The 14,019-nt window shown below is 42.5% G+C and overlaps 1 protein-coding gene across 5 annotated transcripts in view; it reads right to left on the reverse strand.

The window, feature by feature from the left end:
- The window catches only part of TRPC7 (transient receptor potential cation channel subfamily C member 7), a 122,684-nt gene that overhangs the window by 50,546 nt on the left and 58,119 nt on the right, over positions 1-14,019 (reverse strand). For 3 of the 5 annotated variants that reach the window (XM_060146265.1, XM_060146268.1, XM_060146266.1), the window contains 2 exons: positions 6,757-6,921; positions 1,261-1,477 (listed from right to left, as the gene is read on the reverse strand). In XM_060146265.1, the coding sequence (XP_060002248.1) occupies positions 1,261-1,477; positions 6,757-6,921 (382 nt within the window). The remainder of the gene's footprint in view (positions 1-1,260; positions 1,478-6,756; positions 6,922-14,019) is intronic. The other 2 variants (XM_060146269.1, XM_060146267.1) reach the window with 1 other exon arrangement.

Consider the following 14,019-nt stretch of genomic DNA (forward strand, 5'->3'; position numbering starts at 1 on the left):
TCATTACCTTCTGCCTATTGAGAGATCCAGGTTAGAGACCATACTCACAGTTGTTCTCAGTTTGGGGATCTATGGGATATTCTCCAATGGTTCAACTCTCGTGGCTCTCTTAGGCAATATCATTTAATTAGCACGGGGCATGTACTGGGCTTTCTTTTCAGGTATTTGTTCTTTTGTGAATTTGTTGATTGAAAGTACAGACACTTTGACCCTGAATACATTTTGACTCAATGTTTGTGAACATAAACATAATGAATATTATGCCAATATTGAATTTTTGTTAAGAAAAGCAATTGGGGGCAAATACCATTAGGACAGTTTAATTAATTGATAAAATCTTGATACTGCATATATTTTTTGCCTTTTTTATTTTCAGTTTTGTTTTACTCAAAACATTCCCATCAAATTCAGATCTTTTTGATGTAAATCTTATAATTTATTGATCAAGTTTTGGTTATTTACAATATCACTGATTATAGTTTTTGCAGTTTTTTATTGTTTCCAACGAAATCTGATTTTTTTACCAATAAATTTTGCAGTTTTCAGTGTTAGAAAAATCTGTAACACAGTTGGCCATGTACAATTTTAGCCATTGCCAGTTTTATCTTATCTTGCTTATTTCTACTAGTAATAGTTCTTGTGAGTTAGGCAAAAGAGAGATAGCCTTTCTTGACTAGTCAGTGAGGTAATTTGGAAGGATTTCCTTGGCAATTCCAGTGGCAGACCTTGGCAGCACAAAATAGCACCACAAAGAGGAATTCCACAGTTTCATTACGTTCACTAACACAAATAATGAGAACACGTTACTCCCCTAACTTTTTAGATTTGTATTGTTACTATTCTACTATGTATCAGTATTCAGTGGTAACAAAAAATATCTTGGAAGCTATGCAATCTTATACTTTTTTTCAGAGGCAGAACTTGATTTCCTAAGGCTTCTAGTAGACTATATTTAAATGAGCAAAACCATATGCCCCCCCCCCCCACGCTTCACAGTCACTTTCAGTACACACATAAGGAAAGGTACAGAACGAATCTCCCCCAAACACCTCCTTTCAAAATTGGGATTTATATTACAGTTCTGTGCATCTTTTATACCAGCACATACAGAAGTTGACTTTGGCTTCCTTGCTGGTCATCTCCTCAGCATTTTGTCTGCCAAGAGTGCATTCAAGAGGAGAGGAAGAGCTTCTGAAGTTAGGGTTTAATAATGTCCTGTTATAATTAGGGGAGGAGACATTAAAAGAGTGACTTGCTTACCCAAGACCCACTTCATGATGAGCATTTCTGTCCAGGAGAATTGTGTAGTTTTCACTCTGAAGATCTGTTTTGGGTAGTCTGTGAAGGTTTCATTGGGCAGGGTTTTAACACCTTCGAAGCGGTCCGATGCATTCACAACTAACAATCCCAAGAAGATGGTAAAAGAAACTGCATGTGCTACAAATTTCATGAAAGGGCTCCTCAGGGTTCGTCCTAGCTGGAAACAAAAGATATACAAGACATGTTAATCTGGCAGCTCCAGGCAAGTTCAGGGCTCTCTTTAAAAGGCTTTTGCTGAAAGTTGAACCAGAGAATCCTCAGTTTTGGACAGAAGCTGCTAATTGAACCCAGACATTTTCTCTAGAGCTTTTATGTGAGAGGCTGCTTGACCAAATCCATTTTTCTACTCACTTTAATTTTTTCTGTTTAGAAGACTTAATGGGAGTGGTAAGAGAAAGGAGTAGAACACACTAATATAACATCATTTTACAACATCATTTTACAATCTGACTGCACAGCTACCCCCAACCATGTGGGTATGAATTTTATGCCTTATGAATCTAGAAAAAAAATCTGTTTCAATAGAGTTCAGAATTTTTAAAAAAAACACTTTGGATATGCTCTGCTGCTCTTTTGTCTATTTTCTTGAGTTTTAGCTTAGATGACTTATTTTCCATATTTCTTATATCTTGGTAAATTTATTTAAAGCTATGCATTTCCCACTAGGTACTGCTTTAGCTATGTTCCTATAAATTTTGACATGTAGCATTTTCCTTGATACTCAGTTATAAATATTTTTATAATTTCCCGTTTGATTTCATTTTTAACTCAGAGGTTATTTAGTTTCCAGATATACAGGACTTTCCCCCCCTTGCTTTAAAAAATCCTGTTTTTATTGCAGCGTGTGTTCAGATCATAGCTTCTGTGATACTACCCTAAAACTATTGAGATTTTCTTTGTGGCCTAGTACATGATTAACTTGTGCAGCTGTTCCATGTGAGCCTGAAGTGATCCAAAAGATGCCCTTTTAGGGAGTAGGTATTGGTCACATCTTCTTATCCCTGGCTTGCCATCCAAAGGCCACTTGGACTTTTGAGGACTAAATTGGGGGCTGCACAGTCAGTCTTTGCTGACCCCTGTAAATGAATTCACTTGGGTCTCTTCCAGGTCACTGCTGTCACCCTCACCTAAACACCAACTCTAACCCCTCACCAGGTATACTGATAAGGCAAGAGCAAAGAGGGGAGTCTTTCCTGGATCTCAGTTCCTTCTCCAGGGCAAATGTTCAGTTATAGCCAGTGACTAGTTAATTGATGTTCATGTTCTGCCTCATTCAGGAGTCCTAGAGTGAAATGTCACCCAGCATGCAGAGTATTGGTTCAGCAAAAGATCAGCTATAGGATTTTCTCCTGGTAAAATTTCCCTAACTGTCATTATGTTCAACATAACATTTATAAATCAGATGGCTTGATGATGTTCTTTCAGTAGGCTTCAGTATGCTAATCATCCACGTTAATGGTGCCAGTAATTATTGTAACGCTCTAATGTCATAGAACCCATCTGTTGAAATTTAAAAAGATAATTTTAATCTTTTTTTTAAAAAAGACTGCGTTTCAAGTCTGAGCGTTGGAAATCCCTATTTGTGCTGGAAAGAACTTGTTCGGATTCACCTGCATTGTCAAATTGTCATATGGCACTAGAATAACTTCAGAAGTGTTGAAAAAGATGTTTACCTGAAAACTAAGGGGCCCACAAACATCTTACAAATGACATTTCTTAGTAGTGTTTAACCTTATTATTTACAAAATAGGGACTGTAGATTATTTTTAGCCATAGGTAGATGTACTAATTCAGAATGTAGAGATTAAATATAAGGACAAATAAAATACCTTACATAAATTCAGTAAAAAAAAACAAAAAAACGGAATCAAACAATGTCTCATATTGACCTATGTGATGTCAAATACATACTTTGAATTTTTCCACATTTTATCTGACTGTGTTGGCATCTTGGAGCCCCAATTCCCAACCAAGATGCTGGGATACTTTGGTGTATACAGACGACATCCTTAGATAGTCATTGCATTGTTTCTTGTCACTGTGTCCTAGCTGAGGTAGTGGTGAGAGGCGAGGTAAGTTGGAGAATGACTGCAGAGTGGGGAGAGGAAAGGTTGAGGAGAGGGCAAGGGATACCAGATCTGTGTGTCCCAGCAGGGTCCCAGAAATGTCAGAAAAAGGTGGAGAACACGGAGGTAGACACAGCTCTTAAGGGATTGATGGCCAAGTTTCCCCAGCCCTTTATCAATGGGCTCTATGTAGCATCTTCCAATGACTACCTGGATGAGGACCTGGGGACACCTCTCCATCTTCTCATCTAGGCAAGGCACCTGATGTCAGGAATCTGCACGCAGCTGTGCCCATGCTGGCCCTGGGATTCCCCATAAGAGCTGCTTTGAGGAATTTAATGTTCTCTTTGTTCCCTCCTTCAAGTTGTTATCTTCCGGCAGAAGATGCATATGTAAAAATTATTGTATTTATTGCAGACGATAAGAAAAATCCCTGATAAGGCCCTGCAGTGATGTAGAAGGTTAACCTGGGCTCAGTCCCACTTGATTTAAGCCATAGGGAGGAAAAACGAGGTTAGGAATTGATGCACCTTTCCTATTTTTCTTCTGGGCTTGAAAGCATCTTTTTAACTGGTAAAACTTTGATAAATGTCAGATGAGATCAAATCATTTCAGGGATTTCCTTTTTCTTTTTTTTTGTGACATTCCATATTTATCTCAATTTTTTGAAGCAAATTATGCTTGGGGTAAACTTCCTCCTTTCACAAGGCCACCAAGTGAACCAAAAGAAAGGAGAAAAGTCAACCAATATATACCAGCAGCTCTTAGCTGGGGAATCATTAACGCTGAGTCAGGTAACAGCGTTAGGTATAAAAAGAGATGGTAGAGCTTTGGGAGACGTAGGTCTTGTCCTCCTCTGCCTGAAGAGCAAAACTGGTGAGTCTGAAACATGGGCTAAAGCAGCTCTGTCATTACTTGGCCCTTATGAGCTGAGAACATATCGGGAAGTCCAGGCTTGCTGTACTCAGTCTCTGGCTCAAGCCCAGACTTCCTGGGTACTATTCTTTTACTCTGGGAAATAGGTGAATATGAGATAACTGAGTAGTGCTCCTGAATTAGCTCCAAATGAACTGCATTCTCAAGCCCTCAGGGTGGACACCTGCTTTTACTTGTTGACACACCTCTGTGTTCTGTGGCACTGGGCTCTTAGCCCACAAGTGTAAGCACCTAACTGGGACCTGGTAGCCAGTTGCCCACAAGGTAGGCCATGACTGCAGTAGAGCACCCAGAGAGTTTCCAGCACCTCTCCCCAGTCTGAACTTCCAGTCTTCCTCATCAAATGCCACCCTCTCTTGCCACCAGCTGCCAGTGGCCACAAGCAAGGGCTTAGTGTACAAGCTGTTTTTTTGTCTTACTGGACATTCCAGGGACACAAAATGTCAGAATAGTCTCTGAACAGAGGAGAGGAAGCAGCAGCCATGGGGCCAAACTTTCCTGCAATCATTACTTCTAGAATATTCCAGAAGACACCATAGGTCTCACCCCTACGTTCCATGGTGGCATCAGTCTCTTGAATTTACTGGGTCCCCAGAAAGTCTGGGGTTCCTCCCCCGTCCACACATCCTTCTTTTTGCATCCCATCTGCATGATATTGGCCAAGATTCTTCTCAGACCCACTGAAAATCTAAAAAATTTAGTCAGCAGCTGGCATATCATCTCTTTCTGAATATTTCCCCAGGCAGGTAGAGGCAAACCAATTTGCTGGTGTTGCTTAGTCCCAGTTCCCTGGAAGCTGTCACATTTAGTTTTACAGCAAAAGTGAGGATTGGCAGTGTTTGCCTGTTATTTTAATGATTGATGCCCTAGAATCAGTTTGTGGCTTAGAGAGTGTGGAGGCAGCATCCCTGTCCATCTCTGGATGAAGGCAATGATCTAACTTGCAGTACAGACTAGATAATACTACTATGAAAACAAGTGCCTAAAACAAATGACCAGCGCTAATCCAGTTTTCAATCTGGTTAGTCTTTTTTCACTCACTGTGCTTTTTCCAGCTCATGATAAAGGACAGAAAAAAATAGCCTTACCCTACATATGTATCATTTGGGGAATACCGATTTAGAAATCTGTGTCATGGTAGAGTGCCATAGAAACAAAATCCTCAATAGATATGAGGTTGAACACCACAAATATTCAGTATGAGGACTTTTATTTTTAACACTATCCTACAGAAGAAGGAGTTTGAGTCCTGATTTCTTTCTCTGACACCCCTCCTACTCTAAGGCAGTCAGTTCCTTGCCTGCCTGGTTAGGTGGCCTCGTTAGCAGATTGAAGTCTTGGGCCCATCGTCCTGGCATGAGTTTTGTCTTGGTGGAGTTGACAAGAGGATCCATTCACTGATGACACTTTTATTAACTGCCTTAGCTGATCAAATTCCCTGTGGAACTAATCTCCCTGTAGTCATATTTCTTCTACTGAATGTTGATTACCTAAGCTTAATTGCTTTTTTTTACTATATCACAAAGTAAATGCAGCTTTGGAAACTTTAATGACCACTTAACCTACGAAATATATTTCCGAATTTCGACATGATTTGTTTTTATAGGCGCTAGCTCTTGCCTGAAGCTGGAGTGACTGCTGATGCCTTTTGTGGCTTTGGGTCAGATGGGCTGTAGGGAGGGTGGAACAGGAGGGGCAGCAGCTTGGCTCTTGCAGGTTCCACTCCTTGCATTACAGGCGGGCACCAGACATTCCCCCTTCCTGTGAGAAAAGAACCCAGCTTTGCACCTTTCCAGCTCTCCTCCTTTTTCCTTTGTCTTTTTTCCTTCTAGTGACCTACTTAGCTGCCCATGTGGGCCAGAACCCAGACAAGGAAGCCAGGAAACCAGGAAGATGTTGAGATGGGTCTGCAGTGCCCTAGTATGAGAAGCCTTTGACTCTAAGCTCCTAGTTGTTTCTCCTTTCTGAACCTGCTTAGAAAGTGTGTGCATCATAATGTAATTGAGAGAGTGAAATGACGTGTTGCATGAAAAGGGCTTAGCGAAAAGGAAGTACTCAATAAATGTTGGCTTTTCCTATTATCGTTATTATAATTATTACTACTATGGGTTTGGAGGCCATGTTTAGGACATTGCATAATCAGAAAAGGAAAAGTGCCTTTATTCCCCCTTTATTCTGTTATTGATCAGATTATGCCTTGTGTGTACAAAAGTTTCCATTTTATCACTCCTCTGTCTTTTAAGAAAATGATTTTAAAAGGCAAATCTTAGCATTTTCCCTCTTAAGTGGTTTTCTACTTTTGTTGGGTCTCTCAGGGCTATTTTCTTTAAATGTGGGAAATGGTCAGCTGCATGTTTGGACAAAATGGACTTTAGGTTATGCTAAGTAGAGAGAAGAAATAACCGCAAAGACATGCACCTTAAGCAGTCTGTACCTTGCTGCACGGAGCAATCCAATAGGCTATGGCGAGAAAAGGGAGGCCTAGGGAGACTCCAAAGACAGCCAGGAATTTCACAGCGATAGACTGTTGACGTAAGCCTGAGAGATTTTCATACCACATGGTAAGCAATTGCTGTTGACAGTTAGGATGAGCAACGAACTGTAAAAACAAAACAAAAACAGAAACAAAATGCAAACAGGAAAATGGCATCAGTAGCACTTGAACAGTATATGACCTATGAGTAGCTCAGGGCTGACATGTTCCCCTGGGGAGGGTGGCCTGGGTGTTCGAGCCAGAGCAGCTAGGTCAGGTACCTGCTGGGCCCTTCTGACTTGGGGATGCTGGGGGTCTCTGTGCTATAAGCCCTCATAGGATTGGCCCTCATAGGACTGGCTGCATCAGGGCTTGGTAAGCTGAGGGCCTTGAGAAGTCTCAGGCACAGAAAATGACAGTCAGCTTCTGGGTAGATGCTTGTCTCCAATCCGAGGAGACTTATCTCTGGGCAGAGTTCATCTGGGAGTCAACATATTGGAATGGATGGAGCGTGAATGGGATTTTAGAATCGACATGCGTTTGAATTTTGCTCTACCATTTACTAGGCAGGTGGCCTTGGGCCAGCTACTTCACCTCTCTGAGCCTCAATGTTGTCCTCTGCAAAACAGAGCCTGTCACATTGTCTTGTAGAGTTAAATGAGATATTGTAGAAAAGTTCCTCTCTCTTTTCCTCTGTTGTCTAAGAAAAAGTTCTTGCAGTGGAGTTTCCAGAGGACATGTTAAAACTCCTCAGTATTTCCGCACTGGATTTCAGTGGTATTTGGCTTGCATCCCGGTTGCTTATTGTAGCATGCTGGAGCGCTGACACATCGTATCCCCATGCAGTAGCTTCTCACTGCCACCTCCCTCTCTTGGATCTGCCTTGCCCTCATGCCAGGTTACAAGGTGGGCCTTTTGTGGACATTTTGTATTGTTGACCTCACCCTTCTTGATATATGTTGGACTAGGGTTGGAACCCAGACTTCAACTGGGTCCATTAGGTTTTCTCAGCTGGCTATTTTTGTTTTTTATTCCTCTTTTTATTTATTTATTCATTTTTATACATCTTTATTGGAGTGTAATTGCTTCACAATGTTGTGTTAGTTTCTGTTGTACAACAGAGTAAATCAGCCATATGCATACATATATCCCCATATTCCCTCCCTCTTGAGCCTCCCTCCCACCCTCCCTATCGCACCCCTCTAGGTTGTCCCAAAGCACTGAGCTGATCTCCCTGTGCTATGCGGTTGCTTCCCACTAGCTAGCTATTTTACATTTGGTAGTGTATATATGTCAGTGCTACTCTCACTTCGCCCCAGCTTCCCCATCCCCGCGTGTCCTTAAGTCCATTCTCTATGTCTGTATCTTTATTCCTGCCCTGCCACTAGGTTCATCAGTACCATTTTTTTTTAAAATTCCATATATGTGCATTAGCATATGGTATTTGTTTTTTTCTCTGTCTTACTTCACTCTGTATGACAGACTCTAGGTCCATCCACCTCACTACAAATAACTCAATTTCATTCCTTTTTATGGCTGAGTAATATTCCATTGTATATATGTGCCACATCTTCTTTAGCCATTCATCTGTTGATGGACATTTAGGTTGCTTCCATGTCCTGGCTATTGTAAATAGTGCTGCAATGAACATTGTGGTACATGTCTCCACATAATTTTGAATTATGGTTTTCTCAGGGTATATGCCCAGGCTACTTGAGACTGTGATCGAGAGAGGCAGTCTTTTAATTTACTGAGGAGTTAACATGTAACCTTCAGGGATCTGGGCAGCTCCCTTCCACTGTGTAGACTTAGTAGCAAAACAAGCCAGTTAAAAAGAGAGAAAGAAGGATGAAGTTGTATAGAAAGAGGTTCTATAGTGTCCTACCCTCTCTGAGGTCCAGCTCCACTCTGCACACATGGTCCACGAGACACCCCTAGATTCATATACAGCATCTTCCTTTTTCTGATTGATTCAGCAGGTTGACTTGAGTTGCTGTAACCAAACATCCTTTTTCTGCAAATATTTGGTGCTACTTGGCCATTTGTTTTTAGTTGATTCTGAGTCTTGGCCAGTAGAAACTGGTAATAGGCAATATGTAAGTAACATTTATGGGAATAAAGTTAACACTTGAGAAAATTATGCTCATTAGCTTATTTCCTCCCTGTGACAAAGGGAAGCCATTATTTGCTTTAGGCAGCCTGCTCTTTGGCCCCGTCAGGATAACCATATGCCGTAGGAGCTGGGACGCATGGACTAGAGCAGACAGACTGGGCATTCTTCAAAGAGACTGCATTTTCAGTAGATTACCCTGGATCATAATGTCCCAATTTTCATCCCATTTGCCTCATTGGGTATTAAGAGGATATATGCAGCAATTTCTGGGAAATGCAAAACATTCCCTTTTCATTATAAGAACAATATAAATAGAGCTATTTAAAAAATTCTCAACGCAGATGGCAACATCTTCTTGTTTCCAGTTTCTGGGAACTCACAGTAGCAACCAAATGATTTGCGAGGATGCTATCAAAGCTTCATTTGGCCCTGCAGCAGCCCCTGGTGATACTGTTACTCAATCATTAGCTGCAAATGAGGCTTTTTTGGGGTAGCATTATTGGATTCATGTCAACCATTGTGGCTTTTCCCTTCAAGAACAAGAGCAACAGATTCTCCTCAACCCAGGTAGGAACCCTCAGGCCCTCATATGCTTTCCTGTGCCCTTTCTGGCTCACAACAAAGTGGAGCAAACAACAGAACGTCATGCACATGTTTCAGTAATTCTCAGAGCCTGATCCCAGCAAGTCGACCCGTTGCAGGTCAACTTGCAGGCCTGGAGGGGGGGCAGTCAGTTTTGTTTTTCAACAGTTAGCCTTCCCTCGGTGCTGAAATGGTCCTGCTCTGGAGAAACACACAGTCTCATGAAGGAATGGAAGACCACTTGGCTCACCCTGTGGCTCCCTGCACTGTAGCTGCTCTGGAAAGACTCCCGTCCTGACCCCTGCCTTTGGCCTCTTTGTCTTTATCTGGGGAGAAGCCCATCCATGCTTCTTCTGCTGCCTCCTGCAGACAAATCTGCACAACAAATTGGGCAGCAGAGCAGGAGGGGAAGAATTCTGAGAGGGAACACAGTGGGAACAATTCCCACTCGCCCTTACCTGCCTCAGAGGACAGTGGTCCCGACTAAAACAGGGGGGTCTCTCTTGAGACTCTGGCCTCTGATTAGACCTTTGTTAGTTTCCACAGTGGCCTTTCTTCCTCCATAATAAAGCAACCTAGCTCCAAACATGCTATTTATTTGTAGACAGACTTTATAATACTCCCAGTAAGCTGACAGCAGCTGATAGCTGAAGCCCAGATTGTTATTTATCTTTATGTGGGCACTTTTCTGTATTGGTAGCAGGACTTCAAAGATAACTTCGTGACGCACAGTTCAATGTGTATCAGAGGATTTTTCTCCACTGTGCTTTTGAAGCACAAAGAAACATCATTCCTGACCCAAGGAAGATGAGAGTAACACGAGGCACACCATCAAGACACAAAGAACACCCTAACCAGAAGGGCACTCAGTCACGGAACAAAGGCAGGAGCAGGGGGAGGGTTTTTAAAAGCAGGGTCAGAGAGGAACAGAGGAAGGAAAGCCCACAGCTAGATAGAACAGAGTGGGAACTCAGAAAATCAGTGTTGTCTTGGGCCAGATTTCTTTGGCATCTGCCTCACAATAGGATGGAATGATCTGGATCCTAACAAGAGGATTGCCCAGGCCATTCCTGCCCCTAAACCATTCTGGACTGAGAGCATGGTACGCATTTATGAAAGTTCTTCAAGGGAAGAACTGGTTTGACCACCTCAGCTTTCCCATCGACATGATTCACACTCTTCCTAGTAGGGAGTAGTGGCCTGGAGCTGAGACTGTTAAGGTAGGCTTACATGGAGCAGAGCAGCCTATCAAGAGAATACACGTCAGACCAGACCCACAGCTGGGATGGACTGTTCCAGAGGACTGGGTTGGGGCGGGGAGCTAAGAAGTTAAATTGCAGAGGGATAGGAGGGAGCTCTGAGACAGAATTCCCTGTAATGGAGAAGGAGACTGGAAAACAGGACCTGAGGGTCAGGAGGGCCTAGAATTCATGTGGCTGCCGGTTCTTGAGTCCATCTCAAGCCAGTTATTCTGGTGGCATGTTTGACCAGCCTTCATGTTTAGTATAACAACATTTGTACCCAAAGCTGGTTTTCTGTTAATATCTCACCTAAACTTCCTATTCCTCCCAGACCCTGGTGACACTGAGAATATAATGCTGGCATATGGGAACTTTTGGGCATATTGGCCAAATCTTGGCTCTTTCTTTGTGTTCAGTTGGTCCATGGGCTACTATTTTTCTTCTATAGCCTGAAGGAAAATTATCCCCTTCATTCTTTTCCCTGCTTTGTATTCATTTATAAGGAAATATCTGATATTTTAAGAATAGATAGTTGTTGAAGAGCTATCAACATTCCTTAAGTAACTATTGAGTATTTTTAGGGCTGTTTCATGGAATATTAACACCCTTGGGCCATACATTCATATTACAACAGGGCAAAGACTTTCCTGATGGGGGGTGTTTAAGCGTGTGGACGGGTACATGGCTGCTTGGGTTCAAGTCCAGGTCCTGCCACACCCTGGCCATATGCCCTTCGATCATTGACTCTTTCCATGCTTAACTTCCTTTTTCTGTAAAATGAGGCTAATGATGAAGATTGAGTGAATAAGGATTTGTAAAGTGCTTAGGACAGTACCTGACAAATAGTAAGCGCTGTATTAGTATTTGATAAATAAAAATAAGCCCGTGACTCTCCTTTCCCTTCCTGTTTTTTCCTTTCCCTCTTTCTCTTGTTTCTCTGTCCTCCTCCTCACTCCCTGAGGTTCTACTCCACCCTCCTTATCTTTATTCTGACCTCCACATTGTTTTGGCAGATTTTCTTGAAGTGTTGTTGCCTTTGGAAAGGTTCATGTAGCCTGACAGGTGCGTGAGGCCACTCCCTCTCTATCCAGTACCTCCCTCCATATCCTCCAATGAAAGCGCTTTATCCAGGCAATTAGGTAAAAATGGGCTGGTCTCTGCTAGGGCAGTCAGGGTCACCATCCAGTCTACTCAGCTCCATGTTGATGCTCCCCCTCCACTCTGGAGCCCTCCATCAGTGAGGCGCAGTACAGGTTCCTGAACCTGCAGAAGTACTTCTCCTCCGTCCTCGATGCCCCTCCCCTCCTCCACCTTAAAAGCTGTTAAATCCTGCATTTCCCGTTTAGTGGGGAGGGGAAGAGGGCTACATTTGAGCTGAGGCTTCGAGGCTGCATGATTTCCATAATCCTTAAACACAGATTTTTTCCTCTGACACTGGGCCTCATTTACAGAATAATGAGATGTGGCAATGCATGATCTGATAAGCCGAAGAATAAATTAGCTGGAGAAAAATTTATGAAATCCAATGCTTATAGAGAAAATGACTTATTTTATACAGATAGACCATCAAAGGCTGATGTCCAATGTGACTGTGGTCAAGATTTTCCACTTAGCTCATCACTAGCCTTTCCATCTAGAAATCTTTTTTTCCTCCCTCTGGAAACTGTCTACATAGGCAAAAAGAGACAGATACTGTACCAGTTGTCAAGTGGCTGTTCTTAGTGTGGACAGTGAGACTGAATTAGTATAGTTCTGTGGTGCCACTTCCTGTCTGCTGCATCTCATGGGATTTGGTTCAATGGTGCTAATGTTCTTCCCTCCCATTTTGTCTTGGCAAAGCTCTCAAGTCATGGAAGTTGACGAGGGAAGAAGAGGAATGGAAATGTCAGTTGTTGACTAGTTTAGTTTGTTGGTTTGTCCATTCATTCATTCATTCATTCATTCAACATATTTTTCCTCACTGCTGCCCCTTACCAGGCACTGTGCTCAGCACTGGAAATACAGAGAAGTTGCAATCCTTGTCCACAGGGAGCTCTCAGCTCTGTGAGTCTGTGCATGGAATAGGGCTGAGCAGTAACACCCACCAGTTTACGGAGTAAGCCTTCCATGAATGAGTGAACACCAAATGCTCATCCCATCAGTGTGCTTTCTCCTGGGTCCCTCCCTCTTGTGAGACCTACTATTGAGAGCCCCACATCCTTGGCACAGCTGGTTGCTTTGTCTACACTGATAACCTTCAGACTCTTCTTCTCTGTGCAGGCAGTTAGCAGAGTGGTTACATGCACAGGCTCTGAGGCTGGACCATCCTGGTTCAAATCCCAGATACGACATTTTCTAGCCGTGTGACCCTGGGCAAGCCACCTCACTTCTCCTAGCTTCGTGATCTACGAGAGAGGAAAACATGTGTTGGATGCTCAGTACGTGGCCTGGTACTTACACTTTAAGGTGGACATTGGTGTTACTGCTGCTGCTGTTCCTACTACCACTTCTGCTCTCCCTCCAGGGCTTAAAATAGTTCTCTTTGCTCTTCCCTTTGCTGAGTTTATCCATCAGCAGAGTGTTGAGTGACCATGTGATTTTAGAGTTAAACATTCCTGAAGAACTTAGTATGCTTAATTACAGTAAAAAAGAAAGCAGAAGTTGCCATTGTTAAGTTTTCAATCAATAGAGCATTCTAATATAGAACCAACATTGCCACCATGCCTACTGAACCTATTTATTTAGCCATGCAGCTCCTGAGAGGCCACTACAAGAGTATGATCCAGGATAGTTCTGGGTAAATGGTGGTGGAGAATGAGAAGGAAAAGGTGTGGGGCTTGGAGCTTTGGGTGGGTAACCCCACAATTCATACCTCTTTCAAGTAGCCTCTAAGCATGGGCACTAGACAAAGTAAAATGTTTTAAAATCACAGCTTGAGTGTTTTTTTACTGTTAATAATTTAGGACCTAGTCTATGAAGGAACTTTGGTTATGTTATCTGTAATCTTCACAATAACCCTCCCCAAATGGATGTAGTATCTACATCCTCATATACAAATGAGGATGTATTATCATACCCATCTTGCAGTTGACGAAACTGAGGCTGGGTCAATTTAAGTCCCACAGCTAGAGAATGGTGTAGTCAGGGTTCCAGCTCAGGTCTGTCTGATTCCAAAGCCTGAGGTCTTTTCATGTGTAAGCTCCCTCTGAAATTCTCTTGATTTGGTTGGCTTGGACTCTAGCCCTTCCCAGTCTTAGTTCTTTACCATAAATAAAACAGTAAAAGCAAACACTTATTGAGCACTCATAT

This window comes from Lagenorhynchus albirostris, chromosome 3, assembly GCF_949774975.1.
Source record: "Lagenorhynchus albirostris chromosome 3, mLagAlb1.1, whole genome shotgun sequence".
Taxonomy (NCBI): Eukaryota; Metazoa; Chordata; class Mammalia; order Artiodactyla; family Delphinidae; genus Lagenorhynchus; species Lagenorhynchus albirostris.